This window comes from Physeter macrocephalus, chromosome 8 (assembly GCF_002837175.3).
Source record: "Physeter macrocephalus isolate SW-GA chromosome 8, ASM283717v5, whole genome shotgun sequence".
Classification (NCBI taxonomy): domain Eukaryota; kingdom Metazoa; phylum Chordata; class Mammalia; order Artiodactyla; family Physeteridae; genus Physeter; species Physeter macrocephalus.
The window spans coordinates 51,259,127-51,281,320 of NC_041221.1; the positions used below are offsets into that span (position 1 = coordinate 51,259,127).

The following is a 22,194-nucleotide window of genomic DNA, read 5'->3' on the forward strand; positions in this document are numbered from 1 at the left end:
CCTCCCACCCCCTCCCACCCCCACCTAGCGATCTGGCTTCTCATTGGATCAGCGTGGGGACATGGGGGGCTTCCGATTGGTTTAGAGGAGGGGGAGGTGCTTCCTGACGTCACGCCCGCCCCAAAAAGTTGACCTGCTGTTCAGGGTTCTGGAGAGAGAATTCCGAGAAGGAAGGAAATAACCCGGAACAACCTGTGCGGGCCTGGGCCTGCCCTCTTTTGGAGCTGGGGTCCCCTCCCACCTATCAGGAGCGTTCCACCCCTCCACTCCCCGCCGGCGCCGGGGAATCAGGTGACCTCAGGCCGGCGCAGTCACGTGGCTAGGCGCGTCCGCCCGTTGTGGCCATGGCGTCCTCAGGCTCCAGTGTGGTGAGGCGAGTGGAGGAGCTCGGGGACCTGGCTCAGGCCCACATACAACAACTTAGCGAAGCCGCCGGCGAAGATGGTGAGGGAGCCGAGGAGAGGGAGGGAGGCGGGCGGGCGGACGGTTGTTCAGAGCTGGCGGTCGACGGCCGTAGGGGCTGAGGCTGCGGCCTGTTGTCCGTGTGGATCCCAGGCCAGGACTGCCGAAGGTGTTGTCCTTCTGGCCTCCGCTGCGGGGTCGCTGGTCCACCTCCAAGAACTCACAACGCCTAAAGGCAAGGCGTTTGCTTCGAGACCCCATTTTTCATAAACCGTGAAAAGCGCTGAAATCTCAAGTCATATCAGTGCTGCTTGTCTTTAACTGTCTCGGTAGCAACTGGGAAAAGGGCAAGATCTGGATGGAAGTACACATGGAAGTTTAAATGAGTGGTTAAAGTTGGATGATGGTACACAAATAAGTAATGGTTTTGCGTGTAGTAGAGATAGCTAGGCGTGTATAACGGTTCGACTTTTTCATTGCTTCGTTGTAAACTTCTGTGTTATGTTTTGGGTTCTAAACTCAGCTGTAAACAATACAGAAGAGATTTACATTGGTATAATTTAGACGATTCTCACATTCATCATCTCAGGTTTCACAAGGGCCCTGTGAGTACTAGAATACTTTTTTGGAAATGTCTAAGCTGTTTCCTTTGAAAAACTGACGGAGAATTACTTGGACTTTTGTTCTCTTTCAATACTTATCAGCTGCCTGTACGTTTCTACATTATTTCTTTTTGAGTTTTGCACCTTTACTACAGATAGACAGTTTTAAAAATTCTTGTGGACTGTCTCATTGTCATCGAACTCATAGGAAAATAGTAGTGGAACGTTTTCCCAAGCGATTGAGTAGTTGGTGAATTTATTGAATAGGGTCCATGATAAAATGGCTCTAGTTCCAGTGAAGATTATTTGCTGGATTTTCTTTTCTTAGGGGTATGTTCTTAAAAACCCACAGACTACCCTGAAGCTGTTTTCTTTTTTGGTTTGTGGTAAGTGAATCGCATGAATAGTTAGTTCATGGACAGTAGTAGCTGTACCTGGAAGTGTATCTAAGTTACTTCTAAGTAAGCTATTCAGTGATCTCCACCCCATTCCAACTCCATTAGAATCAGTCTAAAGAGATCAAAGAATGTATGCTATTCAGTTACCATTGAAGCCAAAAGCCATTCTCATTTTCCAATGGAAGAGTTCTTTAATCCAGTCTAGAATGAGGGCTGAAAATATAAAAGTGGTATATATTCTTGTTTGGAGGCTTTAAAGTTCTGAAGTGTACTGGAATTAAAATAATAGTGGTCCACGTTATGAGCTATTCATCAGTATTACTAGCAAGATTTTCTTATATTTATGAAGTTTAATTAAAACATGGTTGCATGTATTTGAACTGAATTTGTATTTTCCCATAGCACAAAAATAATATGCACCCAAAATTTGTCCTTTAATGATATTTATATTAGGTTATAGGGATTGATAGTTCCTGTTGTCTTTAAATTAGATCAGATACAACCAGACACTAGTCCATCTAAGAATACTCTCCTTTTTACCTCTGGTCAATTTTTGTTCATTTATTTCTCATTGTACAAGCGTAGTATGTTTACTTTATGGAAATATATCATGAGAGGGACCTTTTCCAGGGACTATGTAAGAATCACTTGTCTTTGTCTTGTCAGTCACTACCTTGAATGGTTAGGAAAAATGCTACATTTCATAAAAATTTTCTAAAATTGTGAGCCATTATACCTCCACCTCTGTAATTATGTCATGAATTCATATGAGACACTCCTTCAGCAGTGGTTCCGTGAGTTCAGTGCAAGTCTTTACATTTAAAATAATCCTGCAAATTAAGAGGAAAATATCAACTCAGTGTTTTAAGAAGTACCTAAGGAGTACCATGTTTCATACAATTTAGTTCACAATAGAATTTTTTTTTTCTGAGCTGTGTGGATGATATTTCTGGGCTGAGGAGAGATAGGAGGGCAGTGCTAAAGAAGTAGTTTTCAATTTAGGTGAATAATGGACCTTAAAGCGTTCAGAATCTGGTTTAGATACAGGTTAGGCTTTACCAGGGAAAACTTAAAGTCATCGTATTATTGCCAACAGACGCAGCTTAAGCTGGTGGTGCTTTTGCTCCAACGCTGAGCAGCTTACGTACCTGTGTAGGTGCTGAGGCTGGATCAGATGGACCCTCACCAAGTGCTACATTTTCTGTCCATTTGCCAGTGAGGGGAAAAGGATATATATTTCAGGAGGAAGCCACAGAGGGGCACACTTAGGAACTTAAGCGTCTTGATGGTGGGCATATTTAAATTTGACTATGTGAGATGATGCAGAAGTGTGGATGGCATCTTGGTATGGGCACTTTGTAGGTTAGGGAGGAAAAATCCATAAGAAAAAGTGAAAACATCAAAGCAAAGGGAATATGACATAAGAGAAAAGGAAGAAATTAGACAATGTAGAGGGGAAGTGAGGGGGAGTTGTTTTTAGAGGGTATATCAGAAGTATTTAGTTTAATTTTGTCTAGGTTTTGAAGGCATTAAGTAATTTGTCCCGTTTCTAGGTTTTTAAAGGAGTAAAATATTCAGGAAATTTGTGTAATTTTAATTGTAACAGCTATTTGCATACATAAATACATAAACACAATTATAAAGTTATAATTGCTCAGAGTGCTTACATTTTATGAGGCATTTGATTTAATCAATCATGTTATTTTTTGGAGAATATATGAAGTTATAAGTTTTTAGTGGAAGTCCTTTCTGTAGATTTATGTATATTATTTGTACTATTCCAATACAGGTTTTAAATTTATTGCTTAAGCATTTTGAGTATGTCAACATCATAAAAGAAGCATTATGAAAATACAGATTGCACTTAAGAAATGGCAGCTGAACCTAGAAAGTTTTCAGTCCAGCTTTCAAGAATAAATTTCCATGATCAATTTAAGTAGGATTAGGCATTATGATGTACTTCATGTTTTACGAAAGATATTATTACCATGCTGTAATAATTTCATTTCATCATTTTAGATATGTAACTTTTTTCATTTAAATGACACTCTGAAACTATGTGAAGTAATCATGTTTTTTTGTTTTTTTTTTTTTGAAGAAAAATTAAGTCTTATTTTTTTTTAAAACCAAACCACTAGAAAAATATACCACAGTCTTGAAACAGCAGACAGACATGCTGTATTATCATTTCAAGTAATAAGTTGGTAAAAACACAGCAAGGTCCTTAATAAAATGATAAGGTGCCAGAACTGGGGCAAGAACAACGCAGGTTGCAAAAGTGGTATCTGGTAACAGAGGGCTGTCCCTTTTTTTGCCCTAAAGGAGTCACAGCTCGCCCCTGAGTTGCTTACTTTTTCTCCTTTGATCTTCGTGTTGCCAGGGGATTATCTCAAGAGAGCTCTGTTATTACAGGGGGCAAAGTAAGCAATACTGGGTTTAGGCTTTCATTCTGTTTTGTTTTATGAAAACAAGATTTTTCCAAGGCCAGTACTTCGTAACTCTCTTAATTACACAGCTAACAGTTGTTCTTTCGCTGTTCATTCCTGAATACTAGCACACAGCACAGTCACAGTCCGCTTCCCCTTCAAGGGCGAGTGTCACTGCAAGATTGCCTTGTCACTCGGCTGACTCTGCTGCAGACACCCTCAGGGCCCATTATGGCTGCCAGTTAGAGGGAAGGTTTGCTTCCCCTACCAATGTGATAGCGCTTCTTATATTTTTGCAGGGTCTCCAGGCTGAAAGATGTAATTTGTGAGAATTTTAAGAAATGTGCATCCACATCTTGATGGCCAGAAATGAATATCCACAAGGACCCTTTCAAAGTTTTTATTCAAACTACCTCTCCCAACTCTACATCTTTTTTTTTTCCAACTCTACATCTTAAAGTAACTTCATGCCCTTGTATATAAAACAAAACCAAGCAAAACAAATCCCCAGAAGCCCCCCTTTCCCCTTCTAAATTAGTGACCTCATGGATTTTGTTTTATTTCCAGTTTGTGGAAAATGTTGAAGTGATCCTTCTGGTAAACAGGAGGTTGGCAACAAATAGAAACACCTTTCCTCACACTCCACCAGATCATAAGCAGGTCAGATGAACCTGCCATCCTGTTGGTATCTGTGTACTAAGAGAATCTGGTACCTTGGAGTGCTGTGGTTTTGGTACAAGGGAGACTCCCTGTTGCCAGGATAAGCATTTGCCACGTGAAATTCAGGCTCACAAAAACTCTCCTGTGCTATCTCTGACCCAAATTTTAGCACCAGGTTTTTTCACTTTCTAGGATTCACACACAAAGGAACCAGTGTCCAGAGGCAAGTGACATAGGCCTTAAACTTGCTGCCATCCTTAATTTCCTCATTCCTAAACTTTAGAAAACCCAAATCCCCATTCCTCTTTTTAAATAGATTCCTGCCATCAGCCCCGATGGCCAATAGCAGACATCTATTTCCCAATGGATGAGAGAGACTCCTTCATCTTGGTCACGGTTGGGATGAGGTTTATGTGGTCATCCACACACTTGGTCACGCAACTCTCCAGCTGCCACTTCACCTGAAGCTCTTTACTCCCCGCATCTATTGAATCTTTGGCTTTGTTGTTGCAATGCATAGTGCATCAGGCCAGGCGGTCCTGGAACTTCTCCAGCTCGCTGGTCACCAGGGCCTGGGCTTGAGCCAGAGGTGCATGGCAGCGCTCAATGCACTGGTGCACTTGCTGCATGGACGCCTGGCTGTCCTCATAACAGCCGGCACTGCACCGGAAAATGAGGCCCTGCATCTTCCGGATGTTCTGTCTCTCCAGACTCTTCACCATAGAGTCCACCGCCTCCTGCACCCGGAGCTGCTGCAGCTGCGCCATGACGACCCCATGCTGCTCCAGTAATCATGTTTTTCTCTCTTATAGATCACTTTTTAATTCGGGCCTCTGCAGCCCTAGAAAAATTGAAACTTCTGTGTGGAGAAGACAAAGAATGTTCAAATCCATCAAATCTTCTTGAACTTTACACACAGGTACTGAAACAGATGTGGTTTCTGACGTTGTTGAGGCAGTTTGCTTATTTAAGAGGGTTACTCCAAAATTTAGGTGTAATGAAAGCAGTTTATTCTCTGTTTAAAGTGTTTGTGTTAAAAAAAACTGTATGTGTAAAGCATATAGACCTGAAGCTGTAAGGCAGTAAGTATCCTTACAAAGAAGAAAAGTTTATTGGATGTGTTGATAAAAAAGGGAAAAAATCTTGCAGATAACAGTATTGCTTCCCTTTATAGATAATTAAGCAAAACTCTCAAATGGGGCTTCCCTGGTGGCGCAGTGGTTGAGAATCTGCCTGCCAATGCAGGGGACACGGGTTCGAGCCCTGGTCTGGGAAGATCCCACATGCCGCGGAGCAACTAGGCCCGTGAGCCACAACTACTGAGCCTGCGCGTCTGGAGCCTGTGCTCCGCAACAAGAGAGGCCGCGATAGTGAGAGGCCCGCGCACCGCGATGAAGAGCGGCCCCCGCTTGCCACAACTAGAGAAAGCCCTCGCACAGAAACGAAGACCCAACACAGCCAAAAATAAATAAATAAATAAATTTAAATAAAACAAAACAAAACACTGAAATGTGCAATTTCCAAGGTGTGAAAGGTTAGTCAGAGGGAATGGAGGTTTCTATAAGGGCTCTGATTTTTTTTTTTTTTTCCCTGAAATTCACCTTTCCTTTGGATTCTCAACTTGACTATCTGTGCTTTTGTTATGCAAGTCCATAAGATTTTTCTGTTCCCCCCTTCTTTTTTTACTTTCCTTTTAAATTCAGACCTTTCTACAGATAAGATCTGTTTTCTCAGTTTTCTCAAACTGCTGAGGCAAGTGGACACTAAGAAACATAATTTTGAGGGACTTCCCTGGTGGTCCAGCGGTTAAGGCTCCATGCTTCCACTGCAAGGGGCATGGGTTCGATCCCTGGTCAGGGAACTAAGATCCCGCAGGCTGTGCAGTGCAGCAAAAAAAAAGAAAAGAAACATAATTTTATTATAGTAACTAACATTTGTATAGCAGTTTATAGTTGACAGAGTGCTTCGTATGCCCTTACTTGATTGCCACGGGATAATAAAGATGAAGTGGTTTATAGGAAATAGAGTAAACTTAGTCAGGTTTCCAAAATGCACATTCATAGCACTTAGGTGCTTGACACTCTGCTTTCTGTTAGGAGGTACATGGAGATGCTTTCTGCCTTCCGTTGTGGTTGAATGAGCCTGTAACAACTACCCACAAACCCCTGAGAGCTGTTAACAATTTGGGAGAAATTTGCCAGACTCTCTTTTCTTTCAGAAGGTTCCTTGCTTGTCTCGTTTCTTTCACACGGGAGAGTTCTAAACATTTTAACTTATTTCTAAGAATAAGGCAAAAGAATTAGAAATATAGATTAAAATTCCCCAAACCCCTTTGGATCTTATGGTTCTGAATCAACAGTTCATTTTCCTTGTGATGATGATCTCTCCCTTCCTGGCTTAGGCCTTCTACACAAGAGCACTTAACACTTAAGTAGTGCTGTGTGCTAGGTAATGTTCGAAGTGTTTACGTATGTTAATTCATTTTACCCTCAAAGCAAGGGACTTTGAAAGGCATTTGGATCAGTTTCTTCATTTTGTCAATGAAGAAACTGAGGCTCCAAAAAAAAAGATAAAATATGACTTGTCCTTTGTTAGGTAGAACTGATACCAGAACTCAGTTCCCTTAGTCTTAGTCCAGTAGATTAAACAAAGTAAAAGGATTGGGTAGTTTTAAAGTGCTGGCGCTTCATTTGAGAAACAGGTAATCCTTTGAAGATTCAGCATACAAAACTAGAGGTAGTGACCTTGTCTTGATATGGCAGGCATTTAGAAAATGTTCAGGAAGTATATATGTACAAATAGCAAAGACTGTAATAATTAAACTTTTCATAATTATATTGTATATAGTTACCTTATCTGAATTAAAACATAAATACCCATTTTACTTTTTGAGGGAAGCTAGATTATCTTAATTCAATATTTTAGTAAAATCCTATGAAGTTTACTATAAAGTTCATCTTAGATTATATTTATAGCTAGGTATTTTGACTACTTAAATTTAAATATTGTGCTAAAAGATTTAAATGTCTAATAAAGTATATATATAAGATTAAACTATAAGAATTATTCATTCGAGTTTAAATCATTTATACTTTTTTTTCTCTTTTACTTCAGGCTATTTTGGACATGACATATTTTGAGGAGAACAAGCTCGTAGATGAAGATTTTCCTGAAGATTCTTCACAAAAAGTAAAAGAGTTGATCAGTTTTCTCTCAGAACCAGAAATTTTGGTTAAAGAAAATAATATGCATCCAAAAGTAAGTTTTGCACAGCTATGAATTATGGTGGAATGCTGCTGATTACTGCTATATTACCCTTGAGAATCTGTATTTTTTTTTCTTAAATGTATCTTTGTTTTAAATTAAGATTGAAGGAGGGACATAAGAGAGCTGAACATTTCAGACTGATGTCACAACTCAAGTATCATATTTTTATAAATATGTTTCAGAATGTTTGTTTGATGGAATTATATTGTAACTACAGTGCCTAGTAATTTTCTAAACATACACATTTGCTGTTTCTGCTCCCTTTACTTTTACAGATGCTGTGTTTTCTTGACGGTCCCTAGTAACCTAATACCACATCTCTCGTCCTTTCACAGTCTTCTTCTGCCTGGACATTTGTTGCCTTTCTTACCAATGATCACCCCATCCCTTGGAGGCCCTGCATGCTCCGCTTCATCTCTAAGAAGCCTTGCTCTTGCTCTTTTTCAGGCATCTCCCCTCTCTTCCATTTTGGAAACATAGGCACTCCCCAAAGATATCGCCTTAATCCTCTGATAGTCTGTAGTTTGTCTTTGCTTGACAACTTGTTTTTACTGCTATCTCTATTTAGATGATTCCAAGATTTTTGTCTCTAGCCCTGGCTACTCTTTCAAGCAAATAGTTTCTCATCTTGAACTGTCCGCTGGCTTTCTCTACATAGATACCTTTGTTGCTCTTTGTGTTTATCAGGGAATGCTAACTGTGGAAACAATCCCAAGTTTTAAATGATACCATATTGTAAAAGTTTGATTTATTAAAATTGTTTTTGTGTATATCTTTTCATTGTTTTATTTTAGCAATAGTAGACATTGTTTCAAGTAACATATTTCTGAAAACTTATTTTTTCGGTCAGATTATGGAATACTTATATTTCAAATATATTAGAGAATTGGCTACTAAAATACTTGAACATCAATTTTCTAGAAATATTTGTAAATTGGAGTAGTTATTTTAATTTTCATGTAGCAATAGATTTCTATATTTCTAATTGATTCAGAGTAAGGCATTCCTGTGTAGGTTGCTAAATAAAGAGCAAATTTTGTGAAATGAGTATTTTTAAATGCTCAATATTTTGACATTTAATTTTGATTTTTACAGACACGAAGTTTCTCTTTTTAGCTGTGTCTTTGTTGTATTTCAGCACTGCGATTTGCTTGGGGATGAACTCCTGGAATGTCTCTCTTGGAGACGAGGAGCCCTACTCTACATGTATTGTCATTCTCTGACCAAAAGGAGAGAATGGCTCACAAGAAAATCTAGCTTGCTTAAAAAGGTGAAAAAGCATTCCTCATACATTTTTGATTGTTGACTTTTATAGGTTTCCAAAAGCTGTTTAGTACAGGATTAAGAGTAGAAGAATCAAAGGGCCTGGGTTGGCATTCCAGGCCTGTACTTACCAGCTATGTAATCTTAAACAAATTGGAATTACTGTGAAGATTAAATAAGATAACATGTGAAAGCCCTTTGTAAACTGGGACGTTTTATATGTTTTTTTTTAAGTTCTGGATTTTTATTTTTCATTGTATAAGATAGATAATCTGTATTAATTTCTAAGCATATTTTTGGCCTGAAGAAAACAAACTTGGTTGTGAGCCTCTCTCTATCAGCAGATCACTCCTAAAGATCCCACATGACCCTGCTCCTAGGTAATTGTGGCCCTCTGATTTTTCTTGACTCTTCTGACCAAATCAGTAAATCCAAAGATCCTGTCTTAATATTTGTATCACTAAGGATCCTTCCTAACTTAGGTTGATTGTACACATGGTTTATGTGGGCCTGCAAATGAGAGGTCATACTTTCAGATGTAAAAGTTTGATCATAATATTTCTAAATTGTAATAAAGTACATCCATATTTTTAATAAGTTTTTGAACACGTCTTTATTATCTTTAACCTCTTCTTGCTCTGATGACATTTTTGACAAGTATATTACTGAATCGTGTTCTTGGTTAATGATTTCTCTTTTTTTCCCATACTCTTTTACTAATTGGAGGGCTATACTTTTAAAAGTTTTGGGGTAGTAGGTCCTTATATTGTAATGTAATAATCATATGATATATCTGTATATTAACCAATATTCTCTTGAGTAAAAATATTAACATTTGAAGTTTCTACATCTAGCCCTGCATCTAATACTTGGAATCTTTGTCTTTGACTTTCATTTAGTACCTTATTGATGGAATCAGTTACTTGCTACAGATGCTGAATTTTCGGTGTCCCATCCAGTTAAAGGAAGGAGTTTCTTTCCAAGACCTAGACACAGCTAAATTACTGAGTGAAGGTAATGTGATCTCTTTTTGTAGTTTTCTAAGTGTTTTAAAGCATTTTTAAATTTTAAGAAGTTTATTAGATTTAACTTTGATTGAAATAAATTCCAGGTTACATTATAGACAAAAAAATAATAAAAGGGCTTTTTAAACAATTAAAACAATCTTCTCACGTAATATAGAAAAATACTGCTAATCTCTGCTTAGTAATTTAGGGACAGTAATATATCATGTTGCTTTTACTTACTTTGCATCCCCACAAAGCCCTGATCCTGCTCTAGGTTCAGCTACTTGTAACAGAGACTGGAGGTAACTTTTATTTTATTTTTATTTTTAAAAATTTATTTTATTTATTTATTTGGTTGCACTGGGTCTTAGTTGCAGCAGGCGGCCTCCTTAGTTGTGGCTGGCAGGCTCCTTTGTTGCAGCATGAGAACTCTTAGTTGCAGCATGCATGTGGGATCTAGTTACCTGAGCAGGGATTAAACCCAGGCCCTCTGTATTGTGAGTGCGGAGTCTAAACCACTGCACCACCAGGGAAGTCCTGAGACTGGAAGTAACTTTTAAACAAGGAGAAATTTACTGCTTTTTCACTTTAAAAAGGTCTAGAGCTGGTTATGGTGGCTTCATGGAATCATCAGGTTCCTGTCTTTTTCCTCCATCGTCTTTCAAAGTGGAGTGCTACAGCTTCAGAAGGAGGCGAGTTATATAGAATGCATGTAAACAGTACTTGCCAGAGTTGTGCAACATGCATCCCTGTTGAGGACATTGCTTCCATTCTCAGTATCTCAAGATGCTGCTGGAGCTCCTTCCGTCTCACCTGTGTTCCAGTCCATAGGAATGGCAAAAGGATGTTTCTTTCAGCCAAGTCTTTCTTTCATCCTTCTCAAGTTTGTTACAACACTTAGAACACTTCTACCTACATTTCACTGGCCAGAATTTAATCACATGGCTTCATATAGCTACAAGGGAATCTGGGATGTATAGCCCTTTACATGATACATTGCCATCCCATATAATGTCTCTTTACTAAGAAAGAAAGGAAGAATGAATATTGGGTGGTAACTGCTAGTTTCTGTCATAAACTTATATGTACTTAAAGATGTTAGGAACTGGATATAGAGCATCATTTGGGTTTTAGACTGAGGTTTGAGAGAGAAGAACCACTTACTTTTAGCGTCTCTTTTTACAAATGGAAGAACTGAGGTCCTGATAAGCCTGATAAGGTCACATAGCTGGCAAGTGATGTTAGATTCTTTGTGTAAACTTTCTCTTATGCTTCATCTGAAATTTTGGGGAAATTTTGATGGGGAAAATTCAAACATGGGGAATAAGAAGAGAACTTAGGGAAAATTCTGTGTTTTAATTTTATAAGTGTATTTAAATTCTTTCTTTGTTAGCTTCTATAGGCTTTTCCTTTCTATTAGAAAACATAACACAGAAAAAAATCACCATGATTTAAGAGCCATTAACCTATGACTGGCTACTGTTGTCCAAAAGTTGTTACCTTCAGTTTATTCAGGCAAGTAGCTTGTCCTAAAAAAACTTGTGAATATAAGGTGCTCCTTCAGTGGGGATGATGTTTTGACAAACATGGGGTGTTTTGACTTATTTGTGGGACGTATTTATTCCAGGTAACTAGTGAACCGATTAGCTGCATTAAAAATGATCTTTCTAAAATTTCCTCACCCACATGGATTGATTTAAAAGAAAAAGCAGAGATGGGCATTAAAGCTTATTTAGAACCAAAGAAAAGAGCACAAGTCACCAATTTCCCTTATTCTCCCATTTCTAGTCATAAAGTCATATATTCTCATGGCCTAGAATTTTTTTATCACGATGCTTGTGATACTGGTGTCCTCTCTTGGATTATAATCGATTACACTCACCTCTGTCTTCCATTGCTTCTTCAACAGGGGAATCAAAGGCACAGAAAGGGTCTCTTTTTTCCAGGAAACAACAAAACAACATCGACTCCCTAGCAGTTTTGCCACAGGAAGTCAGTCCTCTTGGTGCTGACTTCTTGCTCTCATCTAAAGCAGTTTGTTCCTCCCTACTTCATTCCTCAAGATGTAGATTAGAAGCCAGGAATCCTACTTTTCATAGGCTAAATTACTCTTAAGGCCCTGGTGGAGTGGTTCTAATTTTTTTTAAATTTTTTGTTAGCCAGTATAAAAAACATAATTTGGAATAATTCTTAGTACTAATTAGAGAGAAAAGTTCTGTATGAATCATCAAAATATTTTTGTGGCCAGATCTTAATGATAATTTACCTGATTTTACATAAAACTCAAAACAGTGTATACTTAGTATGATTTTTATTTCGTTTTCCAAGGTGAGATAATCATTTTGTCCTTTGATCATTACCTGTATGCCATTAAATTTTCAGCTTTTAAAAATTACCAGGTAATGTGTTCAGTAAATCTTTTAATCTCATTTCTATGGTTCATTCTTCTGTGGGCCCTTATAAAAATAGCCTTGTCAGGATAACTCTGCGGTTAACTGGGTTAAAAGATTGTTCAGCTGTGCACATCTTTGGGTTATGCCCTTTTTATGCCACTGAAGAGCCCCCTTCTCAACAGCCTTTGGCTCATAGCTTAGCCCAGAACCTGGATTTCAGATGGCTTAAAGGAGCAGCTCTGAATTGACATCACTAATTGCCTGGGTAGCTTGTTTAAAAATACAGATTTCTTTTCTTTTCTTCTTTTTTTTATGTTATCTTTTTTTAAAAAAATTAAATTTATTTATTTATGTTTGGCTGCGTTGGGTCTTTGTTGCTTTACGTGGGCTTTCTCTAGTTGCAGCGAGCAAGGGCTACTCTTTGTTTCAGTGCGCAAGCTTCTCATTGCGGTGGCTTTCTTGTTGCGGAGCACGGGCTCTAGGTGTGCAGGCTTCAGTAGTTGTGGCATGTGAGCTCAGTAGTTGTGGCTTGTGGGCTCTAGAGCGCAGGCTCAGTAGTTGTGGTGCACGGGCTTAGTTGCTCCGTGGCATGTGGGATCTTCCTGGACCAGGGCTTAAACCCTTGTCCCCTGCATTGGCGGGCAGATTCTTAACCACTGCACCACCAGGGAAGTCCCCAAAAATACAGATTTCTGTGTATCACATGCAGGTTCTGATTTAATATGTGGAGTTCAGAAATCTATTTTTATAACCTACTGTAGTTATGATGCAGTCATATTTAGACATTACTGCTTCTAGAGAATGCCAGTCTGGCCACCTTTTTTTTCCCCTATGAAAGTCATATTTCTGCCATCACTTTTACTTCATGGGTTATTCACCCTCTTCCTCCCTGCACCCCGCACTCTCTTGGTGTGTTCACCAAGGATATAAGCAGTGCAAAGTGAAGTATTTTATTGAAAACAATGCTGAGCATTAGCAGAAAAAATACCAAGGAAAATTTGTAGCAGCAAAAAGACTATAGCTACAGAGTAATGGATTCCTTGGGGGAGTAGAGAGGGAGAATGTGTAATTTTTACATTGTTCATTTCTTCCTTTGGTATTTTAATGCAGTACAGTAGTTTAGCATAGTCTATGGACCAGCAGCCTCACCCTAGGTCCTAGGACTTTGTTAAAAATGCAGATTTATAGACCCAATCCCATACCTGAATCTGAAAGTTTTGGAGGTGGGGGCCCAGCAATCAGCATTTCAGCATATCCTCCAGGTAATTCTAATGCAGGCTAAAGTTTGAGAACCACTCTTTAGCATATAGCTATTCATTCTCTCCTCAGAAACACCTTTCCAAAGGATATCTGTGTACCTTGTTTAACCATCACTCCTTTTTAATATAAAGGATGAGGTTAACTTAGAGTTGGGCACAAATTGGATGCCAGCTCTCCCTTAAGTAAACACGTCTCATCTTTCCCAAGTGGCTTCACTTTGTGGGGCTTACTTCACCTCCTCCTCCTAAGGCTCTAGTCTGCTTAAAAGTTCAACTTTCTCTTCATTTTTGCTTCTATCTTCCTACTCCCTTCTACCAGTCTTTTGAGGAATAATTAGGGTGTAGGATCACAAAAATGAAAAAGGATATAAATTCAGTGAAATGTCCTATCTAATATGAAATATAACTCTGCAGTGAAAATCGTTAATTTGGAAAAAACAGCAAACTATTCCAAAAGAAAACTCCATGAAATTAAGGAGGGCATGTGAAATCTTGATTTTTGCGAACTGGGGCTTAAAGAGCTTTGGTGAGTTGCACAAAGTTAATAATTTACACCCAGATCCTCTTGATTTTAGGTCTGTTTCTTTTTATATTCTAAATAACATCTAATGCTATTCCAGCTTTTTCTCTGAGGTTTATGATCTTTTAACTATGAAGAAATGAAGTGAAAAGAAGTGATTATGGGTAATATGCGTTGTACTTACTGAGTTGTTTTATACATAGAAAGCATAATTAATAGAGTGTAGCGCATCATATTTTCATGAATGCAAGCCTCAGATTCTGCTCTTAATTATTTCTTTTGTTGATACAACAGTGTAATGAATCAGTTTGTCTGCTAAGATTATTCCTTCTCTTGCTACTATTTATAAGCTGAATTGGAGGTGAGGTGAAGGGTTACCTGTAGGGACAAACTCTGAGACTACCAAAAACTTGCAATAGATTCAAGATAATACAAACTATAACAGTTTTGGAAGCTAAATTTTTCTTCTATTTTTATATCTCTAGTACTATCATAGTCATTTCTGGTGGGCCATATTAGGTGAGCAGTTGACATTATGATGCTCATTTATTTGAGGTAAACTTTTCTAGTCACACAAGTACCTGTCTAGTAGAATAGATCATTTATTTGTATTTTATGACTTGAAGAAGTTAAATAGTTACAAAATTTAATAGCACTTTATGGTTTATGCATTTTTATTTTATGTGTTCCTTAAGAAAATTCCATGAAATAAGTAGGGCATGTGGAATCCTGATTTTTGCAAACTGAGGTTTAAAGAGCTTTGGTGAGTTGTACAAAGTCGATAATTTATCCCCAGATCTTTACAGTTCTAGGTCTTTTTGTTTTTATATCAAATTAATATACTTTGTGTGTCATAAATGTTTAATTATATAATCACCTTCTTCCATAACAAGCACGCTTTCAACTTTTGATGGAAATCCTGCAATGTATTCCTTTTTCTTGGGAACATAAAGCATCTTGGATACAATTTAACATCTTTGGTAACTTAGAATAATATGGCCTCTAAGGGGCATGATTATGCAGGATCATCTCTGTACACTGCTGTAGAAATATAGGAACTGTATTATTGATCCTGAGTATACCCCTAAATAAAAGTTGTGTTCATGGATGGGATTGAGGGAATCACTGAGTACTCTGAAATTGTATGCGGAATATGGGATGTACGTTCTGGGAGAGGTTCCATCGATTTAGATTAGATTCTCAAAGAGATCCTGAAGAGAACACCAGAAAGATTAACACACTGACCTATATGATTCTTTAAAAATAATTCTTTTTTTGGGGAGGGTGGGATTGGGCCTCTTTTATAGATAAAATAGAGATAGAAGTGCCGATGGAATGAGGATTGTATTAGTGATATTTGGCTTTTATAAGTATAGCTGTTAAATGAGAAGGGAAAATGCTTAATGATGTAAAAGGATTTTATTAGAGTCTTAATCACCAGGGTTTCTTTTTAAATTCTAATCTCTCAACTTAAATGACTTTCCTAGGAATATTTAGTGACATTCATTTGCTGGCTATGATGTACAGTGGAGAAATGTGTTATTGGGGATTGAAGCATTGTGCAGATCAACAGCCAGAAAATCATGAAGTGGATACTGGTGTTTCTGGAGCAAGCTACACTACACACAAAGAACCTTTGGATTTCCGAGAAGTAGGAGAAAAAATTTTGAAAAAGTATGTATCTGTGTGCGAAGGACCCCTGAAAGAACAAGAATGGAATACAACAAATGCAAAACAAATTTTAAACTTCTTTCAGCATCACACTAACTAGTAAGTTCATCTAGTCCTTTTCAAACAGAAAAACAAAAAGGCTCAGGAAATGGAAGTTCCAGAAAAGAAGACATATTGATACTGAATTTAGGAACATTACACTACATAAAGATAGCCAGCATGGTTACCCTTTTTTAAATGCCATCACCATCTTTCACTATATATTCTTTTTTTTTTTTAAGATTTTTTTTGATGTGGACCATTTTTAAAGTCTTTACTGAATTTATTACATTATTGCTTCTGTTTTATGTTTTGGTTTTTTGGCCGCGAGCCATGTGGGATCTTGGCTTCCCGACCAGGGATCGAACCTGCACCCCCTTCATTGGAAGGCAAAGTCTTAACCGCTGGACCACCAGAGAAGTCCCTCAGTATATATTCTTAAACCTGTGAAGGAATGATTCTTTAATTTCTAAAATGGCATTTATGTTATTCTAACTCACTCTGAACTATAGATATCCTGTAACTAATACTAAGGAGAAATCCAATTTATCTCTATAAAGATTTTTTTTCTATTACTTTAGATTTTTTTTTATTGTGGTACAATATACATAACATAAAATTGAACATTTTGACTGTTTTTAGATTATTTTTTAATCTCCCTGTCTTGAAGTTTGCTGCACTTCAGAGATTAAAATCAAGTCCCCTCTTTGCTTTGTATATATGCTATAGATATAAAAATTGGCAAAATGAAAAATTGTGACTAATATCCATGTACCATTTCCAGAATAAGATAAATAATGAAAGACTCCACAAAAGAATTTTTATTTGTTTCACCACGTACTACTAAATGGCATTTAAAATTTTTAGTCTATTAGGCATTTTATAAAAATTTCAAAATTATTTTGTTTTAAAGAATATGCATGGTTTATTAAATGAGTAATGAAGATAAAACCAAGTTAGGTTAGTCCGCCATTAGTCTTATGTCTTTAGAGCACATCTTTTCATGTTTTGAAATTTTAATAGTTTTTGTCTTTAATTGTAGGGGTGAGTGTTAAAGGCCAAGAGCCCAACCTGGTATCTTGCTGACAGTCTTTCTGTCTACCTCAGTTCCTGTTGTCGTCTTGGGATGATCTGTCTGATACCTTGCCAATATCCTTCACCTCTGGGCCGTTGACTTCATCACATTCCAGGAACTTAACTCCCACAGTCTCAACATGAATATCACCATCCTCAGTTTCTCTTTCTGAAATCTTAAATTTCAATAGCTAGTGACATTTTTTCCAGTTTTTTACTTCCTCATTTTGATTGATTCTTCTCTCTCTCATTTCTTTTGTATCTCTTTAGCTTACTCATAGCCTCTTTCTCTTGCTGCCCCCTTTTCTCCTCACCATCAGCCTCTTTCAGATTTTCTTCCTTCCCTGTCCAGCCTTGGCCTTATGGGGCACCATATGACGTGCTCTCCACAGTCTCTTCAAATCCATTTTCCCCTGGTCTTTCAGCCTAATCATTCTGCGGTCCCTCAACATTGAATTAATCCTATCGTTCCACCTTCTTTTTTTGGGATGCTGAGTTCCATATGAAGTTCCTGCAGCTCCTTCAAAGTGGAATCACTCTAAGTATCTTGCCTTCAGCTTTAGAAGAGCCCTCAGCGTAAGCCTTTCGTCTGTTACTAGTGTGGCCCCTGTCCCTTTCCCACTGTGGCTAATCCACACCTCTGACTTGCCTCATCACTTTCCTCTGGCCCTTTGTCCCCTCCCCTAGCACATGGCTCTTGGTCCTGTCTTACAGAAAATAGAGACTATGAGCAGGTCAGTGTCTGTTTACCCATTTGGCCCTACTCATTTCCCCCCTTTGTAGAGGAAAAGAGGCATCCTGCTTCATGTTGAAGACTAGTCTCCACACTTCCTTTCTGCCAGCTCCCTCATTTCCCCTGGGTCTTCTCTTTTTTCTGCCAATATCCTGTACGTATTGCTCTTTTCCAGAATACTTATTTTTCTTTTTCCTCCCTTCTCCCATTTTTCCTTCCTTCCTTCCTTTCTTTCTCCCTTTTTTCTTTTTTACTTACTCCAAATACAGTTGACCCTTGAACAAAACAGGTTTGAACTACGTGGGTCTACTTATACGTGGGGTTTTTTCAGTAGTAAATACTACAGTACTACACAATCAGCGGTTGATTGCATCTCCGGATACAGAGGAATCGCGGATATGGAGGGCCGACTAAAAGTTATACGCAGATTTTTGACTGTCAGGAGGATTGCACCCCTAACCCCCTCATTGTTCAAGGGTCAGCTGTACATTTATGTGATGTTATTGACAGCCATGGCTTCTATCACCTGTAATGTTAGGCTGACTCCCAAACCTGTAGCTTGAATCCCAGCTTCTGCTTTCTAAACCTTCTTTCTAACTGCCTATTAAATATCTTCACTTAGACATCCCATAGTAATTTTAAATTCGATATGTTCAAACGACTAATCCTTTTCATCTAAAATCATTTCCGGCTTATGTTTTCTCTTTTTTCGATCTTCCACAAAGCAGGGCAACACAGAATGCTGTAACCTACTTTCTTCTGCCTACCTTGCCAGCCTCATCTCTGCAGCTCTTCCTGTGTGATCATTTTCTAGTCCAGTGTTCCTTAGGCTCATTTTTTTTTTTTTTTTTTTTTTTGCGGTACGCGGGCCTCTCACTGTTGTGGGCTCTCCCGTTGCGGAGCGCAGGCTCCGGATGCGCAGGCCCAGCGGCCATGGCTCACGGGCCCAGCTGCTCCGCGGCATGTAGGATCCTCCCGGACCGGGGCACGAACCCGTGCCCCCTACATCGGCAGGCGGACTCTCAACCACTGCGCCACCAGGGAAGCCCCCTTAGGCTCATTTTTGATCAACATTCTGATGGAGCTGCTTGGGACGAGGAGAGTCTCTCCCTATCTCTGCCTTTGTCTCCTTGTTTATCCTTATACAGCTAAGAAGATTTTTATTTAACTTAGCTTTTACAAGTTTTGCTATGAAAATACCTTTGTGCTTTCTAAGTATAAAGGTTTAAATCACATACTGCCCACCCTCACCCCACCCTTTTTGGAGAATCATGATCAATCTCAAGTATACTAGTTCCTTCCCCAATGTGCTGTGTGTTTTTTTTCCTCAATATCCTCGTTACTTCTGGCTGGAACGCTTTGCCCTTCTTTGTAGTCAAGTGAATACCTATTTACCCTTTAGGACTCAGCTCCAGTGATATTGGATCCATAAGGCTTTTTCCAGCCCTTTTCAGTCAAAGTTAACATGTTACTCTGCTTCTGCTCCCTGAATCTTCTCCAACCCATGTTATCACACTGATCGCATTGCTTTATAGTCATTTTTCTTATGAGTTGGCGAACTCCATATTTTAAAAATTTATCTTCATGCATAGTGCTTAATGAATGTTAGGCCCTTAGTAATGTTTTTTGAATTAGTAAGAGGCATGATTCTTAAGTGCTGAAGTTACTGCTCTTGGATTCCAAACTGCCGTGACCTCTGTACCAGAGGTTGACAAGGCCAAGAGGGAATTACTCCTCAGAGAAGTAAAGTATCATTTAGATCTAGAACCAGAGAAAAGTAGAGAGCTTTCTCTTCAGAAGCTAGGAACTCCATTTTGTCTTCATGACCCTGTGAACCACTTGGGTCTCTCACTGGTTGGTACACTAATGGGGCTACTGTTGGGTGCTTTTTGTACAATTTTTTCATCCCCCTCACAATTGGAGAATAATTTGTAGACCATAACAGTTATAATGCTTTTTACTGTGATGTATTACAAAACAATGGACAGTACATTTTTGTATGTGTTAAAGCCTGCTATGTAAATTCTGTTTCATTTAGAATGGATTAACTTCAAGATACCAAATACTCCACATAAGGAAAGTACTATAATTACTATAATTCACTCATCAACAACTATTATGTGCCTACTACATGCTAGGTTTTATCCTAGGCACTGAGTATATAGCTTTGTAAAACACCGGAGTTTGTTTTCTAGTGGAGGAAGTTAACGCATTTTAAGAAACAAATGTGTAGCTTGGTGAGTGATGAGTGCTATGAAGAATAAAGCAGGGCATGGGGCTAGTGTGACTTGAGAGGGGTGCTGTTTTATTTAGGGTGGTTGGGAAGGCACCTCTAAGCACCTGTCTACTTCAGCATTTGGGTCTACCCCTCTGGTTGAATACTAGTCAATGTGCCATTGCACATTCAGTATATTCATGAAGTTTCTCTTATGGACGTTTTGATGCTGAATTAAACAATGAATCACTACCTAAGAACTTCTCATTTTGATCCCATTTAAAGGTTTTCTCTCCAGTGTGGCCCTTACTAATGGGTAAGTGATAACCTAAAGACCTTGTAGCATTTATTACACTTGGAGTTTCTCTCCATTTTGAACTCTTTGATGGTTACTAAAACTTAAACTCTGTTAAAGGATTACTCTGTTAAAGGATTTTTCATAATCCTTAAATTTGTATGGTTCTTTTCCACTATGAATTTTCTCATGTTATCTAGGCTTTGAGACTTAGTTAAAGGCTTGTCTGCTTTGCTGCATTTATAGGGTTTCTGGCTGCTGTGAATTGTTTGATGCTGATTAAGGTCCAGATCATGAGTGAAGACTTTCCCTTATTTGTTTGCATACAGTAGAGTGAGGTGAGAGTCATTGGCTAAAACCCCATAATAAAATTTACATTCCTTCCTTTATAGTCAGTCCCACTGGGAATTTTCTGATGTTCATTAAAGTGGGAGATTCATTTTAATGCCATTTTTTTCAAAACCCACAGCTGGCTTATATGCTAGTTTTAGATTGCTTGTCACTTTTCTCTCTCCACCTTCCAGGGCTCCTTTTCTGACTCCCATAAGGATACCCCTTCTGCCACAGAATACAGGATTCCATAGTTCTCTAGTATCACCTTGTATTATTTTTTTTAACACAATATGAGCTATCATGTTATGGAAGTATTACATTAACATACATTTAATGTATCCATAGTTAAAATATGCATTATGTATTCGTGCTGCTGTTCCTTACTGTTTTTTATTTTCCTATTTCTAGTGAAAATTTCCAAGTAAAATGTTTTGGAGCATATAAAATTTTTAAAAAAAAATAAAACCATAGTCCCATATATGTATCTTTGTTTTATATCTGAGTGTTGTGTCAGAATGAAAACTTTTATCATGTTAGTTTACGATTTGTAATCAAGCAGGACCCTATGGGGCCTCTCTGGAACAGATTCCCCCCCTCCCCCCATGTCCTCCACCTGCCTCTTGTTTATAGAAAAACTTTAGCCTCCTAGGCTTTCCCCAAGTTCCAAAAATAAATTTAATCAGAAAAGTGAGAAAATGCAGAAACAAAGGAAAACAGTCAAACAGGATCAAATAATAATGGTTTAACCATTAAACAAAGTCAAGGACCTTTCGTTCCTCCTCAAGGGTTATAGATAATATTCTGAGCCATACCCTTAGAGCTGTTTTGCAAATACTGAAAATTCCACCAGGTGGAAGAAGTTAACTATATGCTGCCCACAAGCACATAGACCCCAGACTGGTTGGAACAAGGAGGTTGATGATGCTGACTCCCAATTACCTCACCACCAACCAATCAGGAGTGTCCACGAGCTGACCATGCTCCCCGCAACCCTCTCCCTCGCTCTGTCGTTGAAAACCTTTCTCTGAAAGCCATCAGAGAATTTGGGTCTTTTTGAGCATTAGCTGCGCATGCTCCTTGTTTGGCGCCTGAGGTAGATGCTGCACTTTCCTTCAGCACAACCTAGTGTCAATAGATTGGCTTTAGTGCCTAAGGGCAAATGGACCCAAGTTTGGTTTGGTAACATTGACAATATTATTTCTTCTGGTCCTGATAACTTTCAGACAGGGTGGTTTAGTGGTTAGGAATATGGGTAGAGGCCTGATTAAATCCCAGCTCCGTCGTTTCCTAGCTGTGTGATTCCATATAAATTATTTAACCTTTCTGTGCCTTAGCATTTTATTGTTTAACACAGGAATAATATCTACTTCACGGGTTATTGAAGAATAAATGAGTTAATCTTCAAAGTGCTTAGTTCAGTGCCTAGCACATGGTAAGAGCTCAAAAGAGTTATTATTTTCCTTAATGGCCAGTTCTATGTATTGGCATGTTGGAAGCCAACCTGGAGCCTCTGTGCCATGACAGGGTCATGGAACAACAATCCAAGACAGCGCTGCAGGGCAGTGCTGCGCCCAGGAAGCTGACTACATCTCTTCTGAGCTGTTTTGTAATTTTGTGCTTCTGCCTTGAAAAAGTAC

General features: G+C 38.5%; 1 protein-coding gene and 1 pseudogene across 3 annotated transcripts; one reads left to right on the plus strand and one right to left on the minus strand.

The window, feature by feature from the left end:
- Nucleotides 1-176: 176 nt before the first annotated feature.
- Nucleotides 177-21,052, plus strand: RIMOC1 (RAB7A interacting MON1-CCZ1 complex subunit 1). Of its 3 annotated transcripts, none has more exons than XM_028492882.2 (8): nt 177-444; nt 5,301-5,407; nt 7,603-7,746; nt 8,894-9,025; nt 9,918-10,032; nt 10,622-10,717; nt 15,685-15,871; nt 16,950-21,052. In XM_028492882.2, exons 1-8 carry the CDS (start codon nt 345-347, stop codon nt 16,960-16,962), a joined length of 894 nt encoding a protein of 297 aa, XP_028348683.1. In that variant the 5' UTR covers nt 177-344; the 3' UTR covers nt 16,963-21,052. The 3 variants fall into 3 exon arrangements, with proteins under 3 accessions (XP_028348683.1, XP_028348682.1, XP_023976935.1); XM_028492881.2 differs by having other exon boundaries at nt 178-444; nt 15,685-15,967; XM_024121167.3 differs by lacking the exon at nt 10,622-10,717 and having other exon boundaries at nt 184-444; nt 15,685-21,052.
- LOC102993625 (protein FAM136A-like) lies at nt 3,090-5,287 on the minus strand (annotated as a pseudogene).
- Nucleotides 21,053-22,194: the final 1,142 nt, after the last annotated feature.

What these genes read in the sequence shown, in the direction of transcription:
- RIMOC1 (XM_028492881.2), top strand. Translation starts at nt 345, where the DNA reads ATGGCGTCCTCAGGCTCCAGTGTGGTGAGGCGAGTGGAGGAGCTCGGG. An exon ending in TTCTTGAACTTTACACACAG is followed by an intron (nt 5,408 to 7,602) that starts GTACTGAAACAG and finishes CTTTTACTTCAG; the next exon opens with GCTATTTTGGACATGACATA. An exon ending in AATCTAGCTTGCTTAAAAAG is followed by an intron (nt 9,026 to 9,917) that starts GTGAAAAAGCAT and finishes ACTTTCATTTAG; the next exon opens with TACCTTATTGATGGAATCAG.